At 45.9% G+C, this 20,238-nt stretch overlaps 1 protein-coding gene across 1 annotated transcript in view; it reads right to left on the reverse strand.

Moving 5' to 3' along the window:
* Positions 1-20,238, reverse strand: part of kcnh6a (potassium voltage-gated channel, subfamily H (eag-related), member 6a) — a 229,084-nt gene that overhangs the window by 117,049 nt on the left and 91,797 nt on the right. Inside the window, exon 3 of the mRNA XM_041173545.1 lies at positions 6,237-6,395. Coding sequence (XP_041029479.1) covers positions 6,237-6,395 — 159 coding nt within the window. The remainder of the gene's footprint in view (positions 1-6,236; positions 6,396-20,238) is intronic.

Raw genomic sequence — 20,238 nt, forward strand, 5'->3', positions numbered from 1 at the left:
GTGCAAGTACAGCAAGTGATTAGGAAGGCAAATGGAATGTTGGTTGGAATTTATTGCAAGGGAAATGGAATATAAAAATAGGGAAGTTTTACTGCAGATGTATCGGGCCTTTTTGGGACCACACCTGGAGTACTGTGTACAGTTTTGGTCTCCTTATTTGAAAAAGGATATAATTGTGTTAGAAGCAGTTCAGAGAAGGTTCACTCGACTCACTCCTGGGATGAAGGGCTTATCTTATGAAGAAAGATTGAACAGGTTGGGCCTATTGGATACTGCGAGGATGTTTCAACTTGGGAGAGGCTAGAACTAGGGGGCACTGCTTAAGAATTACAGGTCTACTGTTTAAGATGGAGGTGAGAATTTTTTTCTCTCAAAGGGTTATTAGTCTGTGGATAAAATCAGAAAGTGCTGGAGAAACTCAGCAGGTCAGGCAGCATCTGTGGAACGAAAAACAGAGATAATGTTTTGAGTCCAATTTGCCTTGACTATGGAATTCAGTCCAGGTTAGTCTGGGGAATTCTCTTGCCCAGAGAGCAGTAGAGGCTGAGCCTTTGAATATATTCAAGGCTGAGTTAAACAGATTTTTTATTGTCAAGGGAGTGAAAGGTTATAAGGGGTAGACAGCAAGGTGGTGTTCACCACAACCAGATCAGGAATGATCTTATCGAATGGCAGAACAGACTCGAAGGGCTGAATGGCCTTCTCCTGCTCCTAAGCCCTATGTTCCTATGCAGGGTGTCAGGAAAATATAATAATTTTCATAATGTTATTGGAATTTTTTGAAAAAATAGGAATAGTGCATGTGTGTAACTTAATTAAATTAAAGGTAGTTGGTCTAAAGGGTTTGATGTATCAGAAGTCAAACTAAGTTTGAAATGTTAAATAGATAAACATGGTTGAAGTTGCAGAATGTGAGGTGTAAAAGTAAAATTAGCATTTTTAGATAGACCTGATTAGTGAATTTCAAAGAGGTGGTAAGGTGTTACACCTAGCTAACAGAGGCTAAGCCAAACAGTGTGTTTATTTTTCCCAAAGCTTACTGGTAAAATTGGTCTATGAAAGATTTTTATTATTAGAAAAGTAGAGTTGAAAAGACATATTAGGACAATGGAATTTGCATTCAAAGGGGAAAATATGTATAAAGGAGAGAAGGCTGTGTGCAAGAGAAGACATTCTAAGATCTAACAAGTGTGAAAAGCCTCCAACCTCTGTGCCCAAACTGCTGTCTGGAAGAACTGAAGTTAAGAAAACTCACTTTGAATTTGACTGTTCAGGGTATTGTGTTACTTTGTCTGCACATGTTAAAATCTATTTTGGTTTTACTGTTGCCTTAATGGAGGTGTAACTGGAAGTTAGATTAACCAGGGGAACTAGGAGTTATTGTAGTAGTAATTTGTAAACCTATGTATGTGCTTAAAATCAATTTTTTTTATTAATAAAGGTTTAATTTAGTTTTGTAAGAAACCTATAAGACTCGGTGGTCTTATTACTACTGAATTCAAGGCACACATCTCAAAATATAGACAAAAGGTATAATAGTTGTGACAGCTGTTTCAAGCTTCCCTCTGGGGTTTGAACAGCTCAGCATTTACCATCCATTGTGCCATACCAATGGGGATTAAGTGCCAGCAGGGTTGATGGTCATTGGGATTGAGCGTCGGTTGAACCAAGTGCAAGTGGGATTGAGATCGGAATGTGCAGTGTGAGACACAGCCCACGGTTTTACCACCAAATAAGCTTAGACTCCTTGTTTAGGTCAAAACCAATTTCCCCGTTGCTTTTATAACTCCCATTTCTTCCCAAACCTAAATACTGTGACACTTTATCATGTTAGTTGTTGCCCTGTGAGTAGCATTCCCTGTCTTTGAGTTGGAGGAATCAAGTGCTTGAATCTGTGGCTTATGGAGCCTGGACAGATGAAGCTTTGGGTGTGGGCTGATAGTGCCAGGTACAAGCAGCGGAGGGATTCGGGGCCTCATGATGGTTGCGCCTAAGGTTTCGGATGGTCAGGTGGCCTGTGTCTGACGGACTGTCCCAGGACCCTGTGCTGCTGTGCTGAGAAGGATGTTTTCAACACTTTACACTTGTGATGTTGGCTCATCCTCCAAAACAACATGAAAACCCATGATCTCAGGAACCTAGGATGCAAGACAGGCCCACATGACCTCACCCAGCGTGGAAACAAGTCCACATGATCCCAGCCAACGTGGAAACAAGTCCACATGATCCTAGTCAGTATGAAAACAGGTCCACGTGACCCCAACCAGCGTGAAAACAGGTCCACGTGACCAGGATGGTGAGGGGGAAGACAGTGACGCAGTTAAACCAAAAAAAAATGAGAAGACTAGATCCGGGAGTGGGCATTAGCAAAAATAGGATTCCTGCCGCTGTGTCAGTAACCTGAAAGGAACTGATTAACCAGGACCAGCCATATGGTGCACAGGGTTATTACTGACGGTTAAGATAAAGGTAATACCGATGGACCCAGACCATCAAGACCAACGTAAGTAGAGGAGAGGAGGTTCTGGAGAAGTTGCCATTTTGTTGAAGTTTATACCTGTGGAGTTCAGGTTGGTTGGGAGCTGCTGTCGAATGAGAATTGGTGGCTAACTCTTTGAAAAAAAGTTGAAATTTTACATGAGGGGATCAGAGCTTTGAAGGACTTTGTGGCTGACATTGATGCTCCGTGAACAGAGTGGACTGACCTGTAAATCAGTGAGTTTTTTTTTGTATCTGCTTTTAGTGTGTAATTTATACTGACTGTGATTTGCCCGTTAATCCATGTTTAATTTAAGTTGATTTTGGTTTGGTTGTTAAAGTAAAAGTTATAAAAAGTGAAGTCTTGTCCATTGTATTTTTTTGATGGGACGTTATAGAGAGAAAATTAACCCTGAGGGGTCACATTGCCCTGTTTTCACCTAGTTCTAGTCACCCCCAAAATTGGAAACATCCTCCCAGTATCCACCCGATCAAGTCCCCTCAAGATCTTACATGTTTCAATAAGATCACCTCTCATTCTTCTAAACTCCAATGTGTATAGGCCCAGCCTGTTCAACCTTTCTTCATAAAATAAGCCCCTCATCCCTGGAATGAGTGGAGTGAACCTTCTCTGAACTGCTTCCAACACAATTATATCATTTTTCAAATGAGACTAAAACTTTACACTATACTCCAGATGTCATCGCACTGAGGCCCTGTCCAGCTGCTGTACAACTTCCTACTTTCCCTCGCAATAAACACCAACATTTCATTTGCCTCCCTAATCACCTGCTGTACCTGCATGTTAATTTTTTGTGACTCATGTACCCAGGATACCCCGATCCCCCTGTTCTGCAAAGTTCTGCAGTCGCTCCCCATTTAAATAGTATACTGCTTTTCTATTCTTCCTGCCAAAACGGACAAGTTCACATTTTCCCACAATATACTCCATTTGCCAAGCTCTTGCCCACTCATTTAACCTTTCTGTATCCCTTTGCAGACTCTTTACCTCCTCTTGACAACTTACTTTCCTATCCATCTTGGTGTCATTGGCAAATTTAGCTACCGTACATTCAGTCCCTTCATCCAAATCATTGATTCAGATTATAAATAGTTGAGGCCCCAGCACTCATCCCTGTGGCACTCGACTTGTCACATTCTGCCAACCAAAACTGACCCATTTATCCCTACTTTCTACTTCCTGTTAGCTAACCAATTCTTTATTCATGCTAATATGTTATCCCCCTACATCATGTGCTCTTATCCTGTGTAGTAACCTTTGATGAGATATCTTAACAAATGCCTTTTGGAATTCCAATACACCACATCTACAGGATCCCCTTTACTTGCTTAATTGTTACTTTCTCAAAGAAGCCGAATAAATTAGTTAAACACAATTTCCCTTTCACAAAGCCATGGTGACTCTGCCTGATCAACTTACAATTTTCTAAGTGTCTTGCTATAACCTCCTTTATAACAGATTCTAGCAATTTCCCTATAACAGATGTTTGGCTAACTGCATGTAGTTGCCTGCTTTCTATCTCCCTCCTTTCTTGAATAAATGTGTTACAATTGTCATTTTCCAATCTGCTGGGACCTTTCAGAATCTAAGGATCTTTGGAATATTATGACCATTGCATCTACGACCTCTTCACCATTTCTTTTATGACCCTAGGATGCAGGCCACCCAGTCCTGGGGACTTGTCAGTGGTTAGGTTTAATAGTTTTCTCAAAACCTTTTCTCTGGTGGTGTTGATTGTTCCTCCCTCCCTATCACCTCATGATTTTCAAATATCTTTGGGGAGTTTTCAAAGTCTTCTACAGTGAAGTTTGTTTGATGGGGACAGTGTAGAGGGAGCTTTACTCTGTATCTAACCCTGTGCTGTACCTGTCCTGTGAGTGTTTGATGGGGACAGTGTAGAGAGAGCTTTACTCTGTATCTAACCCCGTGCTGTACCTGTCCTGGGAGTGTTTGATGGGGACAGTGTAGCGAGAGCTTTACTCTGTATCTAACGCATGCTGTATTTGTCCTGGGAATGTTTGATGGGGACAGTGTAGAGGGAGCTTTACTCTGTATCTAACTCCATGCTGTACCTGTCCTGGGAGTGTTTGATGGGGACAGTGTAGAGGGAGCTTTACTCTGTATCTAACCCCGTGCTGTACCTGTCCTGGGAGTGTTTGATGGGGACAGTATAAAGGGAGATTTACTCTGTATCTAACCCCGTGCTGTACCTGTCCTGGGAGTGTTTGATGGGGACAGTGTAGAGGAAGCTTTACTCTGTATCTAACCCCGTGCTGTACCTGTCCTGGGAGTGTTTGATGGGGACAGTGTAGAGGGAGCTTTACTCTGTATCTAACCCCGTGCTGTACCTGTCCTGGGAGTGTTTGATGGGGACAGTGTAGAGGAAGCTTTACTCTGTATCTAACCCCGTGCTGTACCTGTCCTGGGAGTGTTTGATGGGGACAGTGTAGAGGGAGATTTACTCTGTATCTAACCCCGTGCTGTACCTGTCCTGGGAGTGTTTGATGGGGACAGTGTAGAGGGAGTTTTACTCTGTATCTAACCCCGTGCTGTACCTGTCCTGGGAGTGTTTGATGGGGACAGTGTAGAGGGAGCTTTACTCTGTATCTAACCCTGTGCTGTACCTGTCCTGTGAGTGTTTGATGGGGACAGTGTAGAGGGAGCTTTACTCTGTATCTAACCCCGTGCTGTACCTGTCCTGGGAGTGTTTGATGGGGACAGTGGCGAGGGAGCTTTACTCTGTATCTAACCCCGTGCTGTACCTGTCCTGGGAGTGTTTGATGGGGACAGTGTAGAGGGAGGTTTACTCTGTACCTAACCCTGTGCTGTACCTGTCCTGGGAGTGTTTGATGGGGATGGTGTAGAGGGAGCTTTACTCTGTATCTAAGCCCGTGCTGTACCTGTCCTGGGAGTGTTTGATGGGGACAGTGTAGAGGGAGCTTTACTCTGTATCTAACCCCGTGCTGTACATGCCCTGGGAGTGTTTGATGGGGACAGTGTAGAGGAAGCTTTACTCTGTATCTAACCCCGTGCTGTACCTGTCCTGGGAGTGTTTGATGGGGACAGTGTAGAGGAAGCTTTACTCTGTATCTAACCCCGTGCTGTACCAGCCCTGGGAGTGTTTGATGGGGACAGTGTAGAGGGAGCTTTACTCTGTATCTAACCCCGTGCTGTACCTGTCCTGGGAGTGTTTGATGGGGACAGTGTAGAGGGAGTTTTACTCTGTATCTAACCCCGTGCTGTACCTGTCCTGGGAGTGTTTGATGGGGACAGTGCAGAGGGAGCTTTACTCTGTATCTAACGCATGCTGTACCTGTCCTGGGAGTGTTTAACAAAAATGCCGTGGGCACCTTACAGGGCAGCACTCTGTTCCCACCCCACTGTGGGTGATTTGTTTTTGTTCAGCCAGTCCCTGAGCCAGTGGGGCACTGATGTACAGACGCTCTGAGCTTGTCGAACCAACTCATTCCTGGGCCCGGTGATGCTACTCACGCCGAAGTCACAGTCCCTGTGTCTTACTCACTGTGAGGTATGTGCATTGGGTTAGGGTCTCTGATCTTACAACAACTCATAAAGAAAATGAAACAAAATCACCCTGTTGTTAATGTCCCTGTGATGTTTCCATCCACTACCTTCTGGAGAATAATCTTTCATTCTTGAAGTCAACAGGCAACAGCTTTAGGGTAGGCAATTGGACTAAAAAATGCCACTGACCTTGTCCCAGTACGATACTTACTGGAGCTGAACCAGTCCTGGGGCAGCCTGTGGTTCACATCCCCTCTCCCTGACTTGTGTGGAGTGTCCTTCAGCTCCTCAAAGTTCATGATGAACATGGCGACAGCTCCCTCTTCATTCTTCACCGGGACAACATCCACCAGACAGGGCAAGGAGGAGCCTGAAAAACAGAGCAGCACAAACTCATAGCCGGCGATGCAGTGGGACCTGTAGTCTCAGTGGCAGTTCTCCTCCCCTCTGCTCAGCCCCCGCCCCCTCTCCACATTCCAGCCACGTCCACAGACTTGACACTCCTCCTCTCGCACACATACCTACTGCACCCCATACTCCTGCAGTGCCCCCTTCTGTTGCCTGCACTTCACCTCCTATACCTCCAGTGATGCTACACACAGCTGAGCTGCCCGGGGGTGCAGTCTGAGGCTGGGAGGGGCAGGATGTAGTTGATGCTTGTAGGAATTCCATTGCTCCTGAGCTAAGGCCTTGAGTCCCACATCCTGATCAAAGCCACCTTTTGTCCTGACTCTCGGTTTGATCTGGAGTTTTTCAGATACACACAGCATGCGGCTGCTTTGCTGCTTCTCACCAGGTTCAGGGTATTGCCTGAACCCGATCCATTCAAACACAGCACAGGACGAGGCCATTTGGTTCATTGCGCTGGCTCTTTGTAAGAGCTGTTCAATTAGTCCCTGTCTGCCTGCTCTTTCCCCTGTGTCCTTCCACTAATTTGGGCTCCAGCCACCTTCCACTGACTCACCCAACTAACCACTCCTCACACCTGGCAGAGCACAGCGAGTATCACAGGCCATTCAACTACAAGGTCCTCATGGCCAAGTACAATCCTGGTGTCACCAACTGGCCACCAGGATAGTGACCCCAAGATGTCGATCACCGGGATGCCGATCACCAGGATGTCGATCACCGGGATGTCGATCACCGAGATATCAATCACCGGGATGTCGATCAATGAGGTATCGATCACCCAGATATTGATTACCAGGATATCGATCACTGAGATATCGATCACCGGGATGTCGATCACCAGGATGTCAATTACCAGCATATTGATCACTGAGGTATCAATCCCCGAGACATTGATCACTGGGATGTCGATCACCGAGATATCGATCACTGGGATGTCGATCACTGCAGGTAGAGAGAGGTGGCTTTGCCGAAATACAACACAACAACCACTTATATTTATTTAACACCTTTAATGTAATAAAATGTCCCAAGGCACTTCACGAGAACATTACAAAACAAAATAATCACTGAGCCACATGTGGAGACATTTGGTTAGGGGACCAAAAGCTTGCGCAAACAGGTCAGTTTTAAGGAGTGTTTTAAATGAGGAGAGAGGGTTAGCGAGGCAGAGAGGTGCAGGGAGGGAGTTCCAGAGCTTGGGGCCCAGGCAGCTGAAAGTGTGGCCGGCAGTGGTGGAATGATTAAATTCAGGTTTGCACAAGAGGCCAGAATTGGAGGAGTGTGGATATCTCAGAGAGTTGTTGGGATGGAGAAGATTACAGAGATAGAGAAGAGTGAGGCCCTGCAGGGATTCAGACATAAGGATGAGAATTTCAAAAATTGAGGTGTTGACAGACTGGGAGCCAGTGTAGATCAGCAAGACAGGGGTGATAGGGACTTGGTGCAAGTAAGGACACAAAAGCAGCAGAATTTTGAATGAAAAACAAAAACAGAATTACCTGGAAAAACTCAGCAGGTCTGGCAGCATCGGCGGAGAAGAAAAGAGTTGACGTTTCGAGTCCTCATGACCCTTCGACAGAACTTGAGTGAATCCAAGAAAGGGGTGAAATATAAGCTGGTTTAAGGTGTGTGGGGGGCAAGGGGTGGGGGGTGGGGGTGGGGGGGGGCGGGGTTTGGGTTGGGGGGAGAGAAGTGGAGGGGGGTGGTGTGGTTGTAGGGACAAACAAGCAGTGATAGAAGCAGATCATCAGAAGATGTCACAGACAACAGAACAAAAGAACACATAGGTGTTAAAGTTGGTGATATTATCTAAACGAATGTGCTAATTAAGAATGGATGGTAGGGCACTCAAGGTATAGCTCTAGTGGGAGTGGGGGGAGCATAAAAGATTTAAAAATATTTAAAAATAATGGAAATAGGTGGGAAAAGTAAAATCAATATAATTTATTGGAAAAAACAAAAGGAAGGGGGAAGAAACAGAAAGGGGGTGGGGATGGAGGAGGGAGCTCAAGGCCTAAAGTTGTTGAATTCAATATTCAGTCCGGAAGGCTGTAAAGTGCCTAGTCGGAAGATGAGGTGTTGTTCCTCCAGTTTGCGTTGGGCTTTACTGGAACAATGCAGCAAGCCAAGGACAGACATGTGGGCAAGGGAGCAGGGTGGAGTGTTAAAATGGCAAGCGACAGGGAGGTTTGGGTCATTCTTGCGGACAGACCGCAAGTGTTCTGCAAAGCGGTCGTCCATTTTGCGTTTGGTCTCTCCAATGTAGAGGAGACCACATTGGGAGCAACGAATGCAGTAGACTAAGTTGGGGGAAATGCAAGTGAAATGCTGCTTCACTTGAAAGGAGTGTTTGGGCCCTTGGATGGTGAGGAGAGAGGAAGTGAAGGGGCAGGTGTTGCATCTTTTGCGTGGGCATGGGGTGGTGCCATAGGTAGGGGTTGAGGAGTAGGGGGTGATGGAGGAGTGGACCAGGGTGTCCCGGAGGGAACGATCCCTATGGAATGCCGCCGAGAAGGTGAAGGGAAGATGGAGTGCCAATCCACTCCTCCATCACCCCCTACTCCTCAACCCCCTCCTATGGCACCACCCCATGCCCACGCAAAAGATGTAACACCTGCCCCTTCACTTCCTCTCTCCTCACCATCCAATGGCCCACTCCTTTCAAGTGAAGCAGCATTTCACTTGCATTTCCCCCAACTTAGTCTACTGCATTCGTTGCTCCCAATGTGGTCTCCTCTACATTGGAGAGACCAAACGCAAACTGGGCGACCACTTTGCAGAACACCTGTGGTCTGTCTGCAAGAATGACCCAAACCTCCCTGACGCTTGCCATTTTAACACTCCACCCTGGTCTCTTGCCCACATGTCTGTCCTTGGCTTGCTGCATTGTTCCAGTGAACTGGTTTGGTCGAAGCGTCATGAGGACTCGAAACGCCAACTCTTTTCTTCTCCGCCGACGCTGCCAGACCAGCTGAGTTTTTCCAGGTAATTCTGTTTTTGTTTTGGATTTCCAGCATCCGCAGTTTTTTTGTTTTTATATATAGAATTTTGAATGACTCTGGAGGGCAGGATGTGGAAGGTACACAACACAAGTTGGTATGGTGGTGGTGGGAGGTGAGGTTTTTGTCAAGTGTTTACCCCTCTTCACTCTGACAAGCTCCCTAAAGCTCATTAAACCATCCCCCAGGTACTGGCTTCTGTACAATCTGCAGTGACCTCAGCTGTGACTGTCCTGCCTGAATTGGCAGCTCAAACTGCAATGAATCCCAGACTCTCCACTCGAGGGCAGTCTGACTCATGGCTGAGGATTTTCCTGGGAATCTGTGATGACTGAAACAGCGCTTGCCAACAAAATGAAAATAAAATGTAATTCTCTCTCCTTTTATCTGTTTGCCTGTTCAACTATCACACTTCAATTCCCTGTTTTTCTCATAATGCCTTTCAGTTTATATTTCACTCTTTCTACCTCCTCCCTCCACTTTCATACTCCCTCTCTCTCATATCTCTCACTCAGTCCAATTACAGAAGAGGGAGAAAAGCCCCGAGAGAGGGAATGGACTGAGATGTAATGCAGAATTATCAGTTAGTGACAAACAAAGAGGGGCACTGAGAAATCAGAGAGAGAGAGAAAGAGACAGAGAGAGACACAGTGAGAGATCTGTGATGTAGACATGACAGACAGAGGAAGAGAGACAGAGATAAGGAGGCAGGGAGAAAGACAGAGGCAGGGAGAGAGGATTCAAGAGAAAGAAAAAGAGGGAGAGAAGAGAGACAAAAAGTCAAAGTCTGTGACCAGAGCAGAACAGTTATCCATTCCACTGCTGTTGGACTGGTGTGTGAGACACTGAGTAAAGGGCAGCCTTCCTGAGCTGTGCAGACTGACTGCAGCACACGATCCAAGGACATGATGAGGACACACCAGAGCAAACTGACCAATAGCTCAAAAACCTGCCCCTTGATCAACAATGGCCATTTGAGGAGCTGTCAGCATTGTAACAATGAAGACTGACTTAAAATGCGTAACAAATGGGGCAGAGTCATTGATCCTGAAATTATCAGGAATTATCCAGTGAATTCTGGAGTTCGAAACATCCCCTCAGATTCCTGAAGTGGCTGAGGCTTGGAATAAAAAATTTGAATAATTTTAACAAATACAAATTCAGAGATGGTTCAGGGAGTTGAAGTGAGGGTACAAGAAACATCTGACCCTGGCCCAAAGCGAGAAGATGTCACCCACAGGGACTGCGTGGTCAGCAGAGTGAGCCCAGTATTTTCCAGTTTGCTATTTGCACTGGGGGATCGAGGATTGTGAGCACCAAACAGAACGAGCAATTCATGTAGAGCAAACAAAATGAAAAAAAAGGATTGTATTTCTACAAGGTACAGGGTGCTTTGGAATAATGCCGTGGGATTGTTTTACATCAGTTTGAACAGAAGGGGCCTCTCTGAAAGACAGCACCTCCAACAGTGCAGCACTCCCTCAGTGCTGGCTCTGCAACAGTGCAGCACTCCCTCAGTGCTGTCCACTGACAGTGCAGTGCTCCCTCAGTACAGGCTTTGCAACAGTGCAGCACTCCCTCAGTGATGGCTCTGTGACAGTGCAGTACTCCCTCAGTAAAGATCCACTGACATAGCACTGCTCCCTCAGTACTGGCTCTGCAACAGTACAGTACTCCCTCAGTGCTAGCTCTGTGACAGTACAGCGCTCCCTCAGTACAGGCCCACTGACAGTACAGTGCTCCCTCAGTACAGATCCACTGACAGTGCAGTGCTCTCTCAGCACTGGCTCTGCGACAGTGCAGTGCTCCTTCAGTACAGCCTCACTGACAGTGCAATGCTCCCTCAGTGCTGCTCCACAGACATCAGTGCTCCCTCAGTACTGCTCCACAGGCAGTGCAGCACTCCCTCAGTACAGGCTCTACAACGGTGAAGTACACCCTCAGTACTGGCTCTGCAACAATGCAGCACGCTCTCAGTACTGGCTCTGCAACAATGCAGCACGCCCTCAGTACTGGCCCTGCCTTATTGCAACATTAGCACAATAGAGAGGGATACCTAAATTCAGGAAACCAGGATATAGAAGTGTTTTAGGTAGAGATGAGGAATGATAAAGGCAAGAAGTCACTTGTGGGAGTAGTGTACAGGCTCCCTAACAGTAATCACATGATAGGACAGGGTATCAAACACAAAATAGTGGGAGCTTGTCAGAAAGGTACGATGATTATCATGGGAGATTTTAATATACATATAGACTGGAACAACCAGATGGGCAAAGGTAGCTTAGATGATAAATTCATAGAATGTTTTCAGGATAATTTCTTAGATCAGCACATTCTGGAGCAGGCTACACCAAAACAAAAACAGAAACAGAAATACCTGGAAAAACTCAGCAGGTCTGGCAGCATCGGCGGAGTAGAGCACAGTTGACTTTTCGAGTCCTCATGACCCTTCAACAGAACACCAGACTTGGTGTTGTGCAACGACAGCGGATTAATTAGTGACCGCATAGTGAAGGCATCCCTAGGTAGCAGTGATCATAATATGACTGAATTTTACATTCAGTTTGAGGGAGAGAAGATTGGCTAGCTAACAGGAAACAGAGAGTAGTCATAAATGGGTAATTTTCTGGTTGGCAAGATGTGATGAGTGGTGTGCCACAAGGATCAGTGCAGGACCCTCAACTCTTTACCATTTATATAAATGATTTTGAAGAAGAGACTGAAGGCATGGTTGCCAAATTTTATGATGACACAAAGATAGGTAGGAAAGAGGACATATGGAGGCTACAAAAGGAAATAGATGGTTAGGTGAGTGAGCAAAGATCTGGAAAATTGAGTGTAATATGGGAAAATGTGAGGTTGTCCATTTTGACAGGACAAATAAAAAGCATATTATCTAAACTGCAGAACTCTGAGATACAGAGGGATCTGGGTGTCCTAGTTCATGAATCGCAAAAGGTTAGTACGCAGGCACAGCAAGTAATTAGGAAAGCTAATAATGGTATAACTTATTGCGAGGGGAATTGAATACAAAAGTTGGGAGGTTATGCTTCAGTTGTACAGGGCACTAGTGAGACCACATCTGGAGTTCTGTGTATGGTACTGGTCTCCTTATTTAAGAAAGGATGTAAATGCGTTGGAAGCAGTTCAGAGAAGATTTACTAGATTCATCCCTCGAATGGGCAGGTTGTCCTATGAGAAAATGCTGGGCAGGCTAAGCTGTGGTGGTGTGTCTCTCTCTGGCGGATGTAGCGAGACATTTAAATCTCCGTACAGTTGTGGGGGTGTAATATCCTGCCGGGCAGGAGGGGCTGCAAAATCCTGCCCTAAGAGTAAGAGGCGACTTGATTGAAACATATAAGATCCTGAGGGGTCCTGACAGGGCAGATGTGCAAAGGATGTTTCCTCTTGTTGAAGAATCTAGAACTAGGGGCCACTGTTTACCAATAAGGAGTCGCCCATTTAAGACAGAGATGAGGTCATTTTTTCTCTCTCAGAGCGTTGTGAGACTTTGGAATTCTCTTCCTCAAAAGATGGTTGAGGCAGAGTCTTTGAATATCTTTAAGCAGCAGTAGATAGGTTCTTGATAAGCAAGGGGAGATGAAAGGTTATCGGGGTAACCTTTGTGAAGTTGGGGTTAAAATTAGATTAGCCACGATCTTATTAAAAGGTGGAGCAGGCTTGAGGGGCTGAGTGGCCTACTCCTGCTCCTAATTTGTATGTTCATCCTCAGTACTGATCCTGTAACAATGAAGCACTCCCTTGGTTCTGAAGGAGAATCCTATTGGACTCAAAATGTTAACTCTATTTCTCTCTCCACAGATGCTGCCAGACCTTCTGAGATTGTCCAGCATTTTCAGATTTAATTTCAGCACTCCCTCAGTACTGACCATACGACAGTGCAGTGCTCCTTACAGTACTGCCCCTGGAAACGTGCTGCGTTCCCTCAGTACTACTCCTCCCACACTGCAGTGGTCTCTCAGTACTGATCCTCCAATAGTGCAAGCTCTCTCAATACTGACCTTCTGACAGTGCAGCTCTCCCCCAGTACTGACCCTGCAACAATGCAGTGGTCTCTCAGTACTGATCGTCTGACAGTGCAATGCTTCCTCAGTACTGCCCTTCCGAAAGTACAGAGTCACCTCCGTACTGCTCCCCTGACACTGCAGCATTCCCACTGTACTGGCCCTCAAAACTGCAGTGCACTGTCACTATTGACCCTGTGACAATGCAGCACTCCCTCAGCACAGCCCCTCCGACATTGTAGTGATGTCTCAGTACAGCCCCTCTGACAATGCAGCATGCCCTCAGTACTGACCTTCCAACAGTGCTGAACTCTCTCAGTACTGTCCATCCGACAGTGCAGCGCTCCCTTAGTACTGTCGCTCCGACAATGCAGTGCTCCCTCAGGTCTGACCCTCTGAAAGTACAGCGCCTCCTCAGGACTGATCCTCTGACAGTGCGGTACTCCCTCGGTATTGGCCCTCTGACAGTGCGGCACTCCCTCAGTATTGACTCTCTGACAGTGCGGCACTCTCTGAGTACTGATGCCCTGACTCATTGCAGGTTTGTTAAGGGTTGGAATTCGGTGCTACCCAGCCAGAATCTGCAGGATCACTGTGAGGTCAGTGTCTGTGGGGACCTGTACCACCAGGAGGGTACAGCAGGTTCCTGCTCTATCAGAGGAGCCTGGAGATTAGACCTGGTGTTAGGGGGCTCGGCAAGGGCGCATCACCTCTTCATTCTAGCTTCTCCCTGACCCTTGTCCCTTTTATAAAGGTGTCAAGGGAAACTGGTGACATTTCTTAGCTGGACAGGAGGCTGGGCCTGGGCCTCATGTCTAGCTTCCTGTTGATTCAGCTACACCTCCTGCCAACAAGGAGGGGCAGGGCTGGGGCTTGGCCTATATGGTCCTATATGGTCTTAGCCTAATCTGTGGATCCTCACTGGAGTTACAGTGGGAATTCTGCGGATTTTGGGCCCTGATGTATTTTATGTTGCCCTTTACCACATCTCTGTCCTTTCTCATGTGGAATGCTGCTCCGAAATCGCCACAGAGCATGTAGTGTGCCAGGATATGATGGCTCATTTCTCAGGGTGTGAAGCCGCTAGGCACCAGAGGTGAGGTCATGGGGCTCAGGAAGCGAGGCTGCCTCAGGTCAAAGAACAACTTTCCCTTTCCCCTCTCTCACGTTTCCAGGCAATGATTCTCCATTGAGACTGGGAGTGATTCTCGAACCTCCTGGACCAATGCCCCACACTCTGCAGCTCAGTTCCTAGGCAGCGCTGTAAAACATTTTAGTATAAGCAGAAATTTAATTAATCAAATATGTCTTTGGAGGGGAAATTTCCATTTTCTTCTGCACAATGTCTTGATGCTGTGAGGAGGAATTAGGATCTAAGATTCGTTTACCTAGGTATCAACTGTGGCTCACTAGGTGGTGCTCTTGCCTCTTGATCTGATGGTTATGGGCTCAGTCCAGTAACCTAAGCACAGGACAAAAACAGAAATATCTGGAAAAACTCAGCAGGTCTGGCAGCATCGGCGGAGAAGAGCAAAGAAATTCTACTTAGTTCTGTTGAAGGGTCGTGAGGACTCGAAACGTCAACTTTGCTCTTCTCCGCAGATGCTGCCAGACCTGCTGAGTTTTTCCAGGTATTTCTGTTTTTGTTTTAGATTTCCAGCATCCGCAGTTTTTTGTTTTACCTAAGCACAGGATCTTGGCTGACATGCCAGTGCAGTACTGAGGGAGTGCTGCATTGTTAGAGTTGCTGATTTTCAGGTAAAACTTTAAGCCAATGCCCACCTGTCCTCTCAGGTGAGTGTAAAGTATTCCAAAGCTGCTTTTCAAGCAAATTAGTGTCATTCTCTGAACGTTTATTCCTCAACCTATGTCACTAAAACATATATCCAGATTAGCTGGATATGTACTCTATTGTTTTTGGGATCTTGCTGTGTGGAAGGCCAGTTGCCATGTTTTCTACAACAATGACAACACATCAAGAGTACTTTATTGTCTGTAAAATGTTCTGGAACATCCTGAGGTAGTGAAAGCCACAAGGAAACATATAAATGCAAATTATTTCTTTTCCATAACAAAAACAAAAACAGAAATACCTGGAAAAACTCAGCAGGTCTGGCAGCATCGGCGGAGAAGAGCACAGTTGACGTTTCGCGTCATCATTTATTATTTATTTATTTCTTTTCCATTCCTGTTTAGCTCAAGCATCCTATTCCTGGGAAGGAAGATGAGTTAAAATGGGATGGGGGACTCTCAAGATGGCTGGTACTGGGCTTGCCACTTTAATGAGTACCAGGACAGATGGAACTGACTCTATTGTATTTGGTTATCAACGAATGTTGACTTGGGGGTTAGCCACTTGAGCACAGATGGCGTTAGGCCAGCAGGATCTAATTGAATGTCAGAAGAGGATGGAGGGGCTGAATGGCCAGTGCCTTTGTGTGCCCATCCCCAGTTCCACATGGTAACAGAGACATCTCCAGCATGATTCTGTAAGCAAAGTTCAAAATTGTAAAACAAAACTAGGTAACCCCCTCACAAATTATATAATTAGTCTATGACATGGAATGATTTTTTTAATTCATTCATCACTGGCTAGGCCAGCATTTACTGCTAATCCCTAATTGCCCTTGAACAGAGTTAGTTACTCAGTGATTTCAGAGTCAGCACATTGCTGTGGGTCTGGAGTCACATATAGGCCAGATCAGGTAAGGGTGGCAGATTTCCTTCTCTAAAAGGTATTATCAGTGAACCAGATGGGTTTTTATGACAATTGACAACAGTTTCATGGTCATTATTAGCCTTTTTTAATTCCAGATTTTTGATTGAATTCAAATTTCACCACCTGCCTTGTGCAGGATTTGAACCCCAGCCCCCAGAGCATTACCCTGGGTCTCTGAATTACTAGCCCAGTGATAATACCATTACACTGCCTAACTGAAGTTAAATTAAATCTGTCACTATTTCAAACCACAGGCCCTGATGATCACAACGCTGGGGAATTCAAATGGGACCAGCTACCTCCTGAACTCAAACACCAGCAACAGTTAATGCCGAAGAAAATAACTTTTCACGCAAGACAACGGTCAACTTGGTCTAGAAAGTTCTAATGAGAGGAACGAAAATACTTTTAAAAGCTGCATTATTACAATTAATTTGTTCTAAGTCAATACATCAGGGACAACAGTAAATAAAACCCATCTGTAATTGTGACTCTCAGGAGTCCAATCACTCATCTGGAAACACATCTGCCCAGGTTTGTGATAAGAAAGCAGTAGGAGGAAGTTACATCTGACTGATTCCATCTAATTGCTTCCCATCCCACCAGCCGTGCCGACTGACTGATATTGATGATGACTTTTACTCTCAGTGAAAAAGAGGCTTTTCTTGCAAAACAATAAGAAACTCAGCCTTGAATAATGTCTGTTTGATCTGTATCTAACCCCGTGCTGTACCTGTCCTGGGAGTGTTTGATAGGGACAGCATAGAGGGGGATTTACTCTGTATCTAACCCCGTGCTGTACCTGTCCCGGAAGTGTTCGATGGGGACAGTGTAGAGGGAGCTTTACTCTGTATCTAACCCCGTGCTGTACCGGTCCTGGGAGTGTTTGATGGGGACAATGTAGAGGGAGCTTTACTCTGTATCTAACCCCATTCTGTACCTGCCCCGGGAGTGTTTGACGGGGACAATGTAGAGGGAGCTTTACTCTGTATCTAACCCCGTGCTGTACCTGTCCTGGGAGTGTTTGATGGGGACAGTGTAGAGGGAGCTTTACTCTGTATCTAACCCCATGCTGTATCAGTCCTGGGAGTGTTCGATGGGGACAGTGTAGAGGGAGATTTACTCTGTACCTAACTCTGTGCTGGAATTATGGCCGATTCTTTTTCTAATTTCACTAGCTTGATGGATGTGGTGTCTGAGGCTCAATTTTGGTTGTGCCTTGGCTCTCACTCTGCCACCCAGAGGGAGTGGTGCCTCCGCCCTCTGCCCTCAATGGACCCACTCGAATTTCTAGACCAAAGCCTTGGAAGTCACTCAGGTTTGGCCAGATATGATCTGATAGATTAAGAGATGGTCACACAGAACGGTGTCGTCCAATGAAGTACCCAGTCAATAAAGTTCCCTCCCCTCTGTCACATCAATGTGGCTCAGCCCCAGTCTCAGAACAGAGTTTCTAACTGCCCAGTGCACCATTTTCCCCAGTCTCTCTTTCCACTGTGCTGGGTGTGGGGGACAGGCCGGTAAGTGGAGCTGAATCCACGATCTTATGGAACTGCAGAACAGGCTCAAAATGGCATACTCCCACTCCTATTTCTTATGTTCTTAAGTCCTTACTTGATCTACCTGACTGAGATTGCCAAACGAAGGACCGTTTTGTTCTGCAGACCCACCTCCCCCCACCCCCCAACCCCCAAGAACTGGACAGAGGCTGACCCAACTCATTTCACATAGGATCTTACCGACTGGAAGCAAATTCCCCATTAGAACAAAATAAGGTGGTTCACCATCTCACCACAGTGACATAAAAATACACTTTCACTGCTCTGCCTAATTGGGGATTAGTCGCTCCATTTTTATTATCAGAATTTGTGATGTGAATCACGCCTTTTGAGATGTAAACACTTCACCTGAACATGAGTCATGGCCTCTGCAGGCTGTTTATTGCAAACTTTAAATTAAATTACTGGAGCATAATGTCAGTTTGACATTAATGTAGTGAGTCCATTTGTCATTAAAGGATACAGTTTAAATAGTAGGAGACAAAGAAAGCCTTGAGGCATAGGAGGGGAGGGGTAAAGACTTATTTGCACAGGTAGAAATAGTAATCTAAAAGGTTAATAAATGGGCTTTATTTCAAAGCTGCTGAAGTACAAAGACAGGGAATTAATGCTTCCATTTAGCAGAGTCTGGTCAACAACTTCAGACCATGAACTCTCTCCACCATATTTACCCTTTTTGAAATTATTTTTTAACTTTTATTTATTTATTCATTTTTGAAGTTTTTTTTAATCCTTTCTCCACAACTCCCCCCACAGGGCCATCTGTCACTTGTTTTTTTGTTCTGTTTTCACAGAACAGTGACCCTTGTTCAGCGATCAACACATTCTGCTATCTTACCTTTATGCCACTATCAGCACCTTCTTTAGTCTTTAACATTACCATTAAGACTCTCTTTATTCTGTGTCCATGATATCTTTGTCAAATTTCTCCTGAGCAACTGCCTATCCCTGACCTTCTATTTAGCTCCACCTGCTCCACCCCCTCTGAAACAGTATAAAATCCAAAACATTTCTACTTCTCTTTAGCTTTGAAGAAGAGTCATACGGACTCGAAACGTTAACTGTTTCTCTCTCCACAGATGCTGCCAGACCTGCTGAACTTTTCCAGCATTTTCTGTTTTTATTTTGGGTTTCCAGCATCCACAGTATATTGCCTTTATCTTGGTCAGACCCTGCCTGGAGCACTACTTTCAGCACCGCACCTATGTAAGGGTATATTGGTTTTGGAGGGGGTGCAGCATAGACTCACAAGACTGTTTGGGGTTAAATTATAATGACTGGTTGGCCTGTATCCTGGCAGCATCTGTGGAGAGAAAAACAGAGTTAATGTTTCAGGTCAGTGAACATTTTCCAGCTCTGATGATAGGTCACAGACCTGAAGTATTAGGCAGGATGTTACAGGGGGCAGGGGGTGGGCAGTGAATGGCTCACATCCCCACCCCCGCACCCTCCGGAAGCAAAGCTGGCATGGAGCTGATCCGCTCCACAGCCATAATGCACTGCGGGCAGGCTTAACAAGGGCCAAGCGGGATGTCTGCCCCTCATTGGTGAGGAGGTCTGGCCAATCCGATTGGCCAGCAGCTCCATCAGTCCTCTGCAGCGCCACTAGTGCGTTAGTGGACATTGCCGGGACTGCAACAAGGATGAGGAAGAAGGCCCGATGGATCCCCGGAAACAGGCAAGTCCAGGGTCTTAGGCAGGGAGGGTTTGGGCGGGTCAGGGACGGGGGAGGCGTGTTTAAGACTGCGGGCGAGTAGGAAGAAAGTGGGGGTTCCATCTTGGGGGGGGGACACCCCCCAATCGGCAAAGGGCAGCCCCTAAAGATAGAACCCCCACTTACTGCCCTTTGAAGAATTAAAAAAAAATTGCACTGCCTACTCCTGCCTGATTGTTATGGTGTGGGCAGCGTATTATCAGGATCAATTGACTTGGAAACAAGCCTAATTGACCCTTGAGTACCTACTTGAATATGGCAGATAGGCTGCTGATTTCGGCATCTGTCCGCCTGCCATATTAAAGGGGTGAGCTCAGGGGTGGGTGGGAATGAGTTGCAGTGGCACCCGTCCGTCAATAACATGCCTGGTGCGGCCCATTAACTCTGTTTCTCCTTCCACAGATGCTCTCTGATCCGCTGAGTATTTCGAGCATTTTCTAGTTTTATTTCGATTTCCAGCATTTGCAGTACTTTTTGAGTTGGCCTGTATTCTCTAGTTTAGAAAGGTGCTGATCTGATTGAGGTCCTTTAAATGATTAAAGGATTCTATAGAGTGGACAGATAGGTCATTCACTTTGGTGGGGAAATCCAGAACAAGGTGTTGGAGATGGACCATGTGAAGGTGCTAGAGGGGTGGAAATTGAAAGCAAAATCGATAAATTTTTCCAAGTCCAGGTGAGAGCATGAAGTGGCAACATACAGTCATCGATGTACCGGAAAAAGAGTTATGGGTGGGGGCCTGAGTAGGACTGGAACAAGGAATGTTCCACATAACCCACAAAAAGA

Source organism: Carcharodon carcharias, chromosome 23 (assembly GCF_017639515.1).
Source record: "Carcharodon carcharias isolate sCarCar2 chromosome 23, sCarCar2.pri, whole genome shotgun sequence".
Lineage (NCBI taxonomy): Eukaryota > Metazoa > Chordata > Chondrichthyes > Lamniformes > Lamnidae > Carcharodon > Carcharodon carcharias.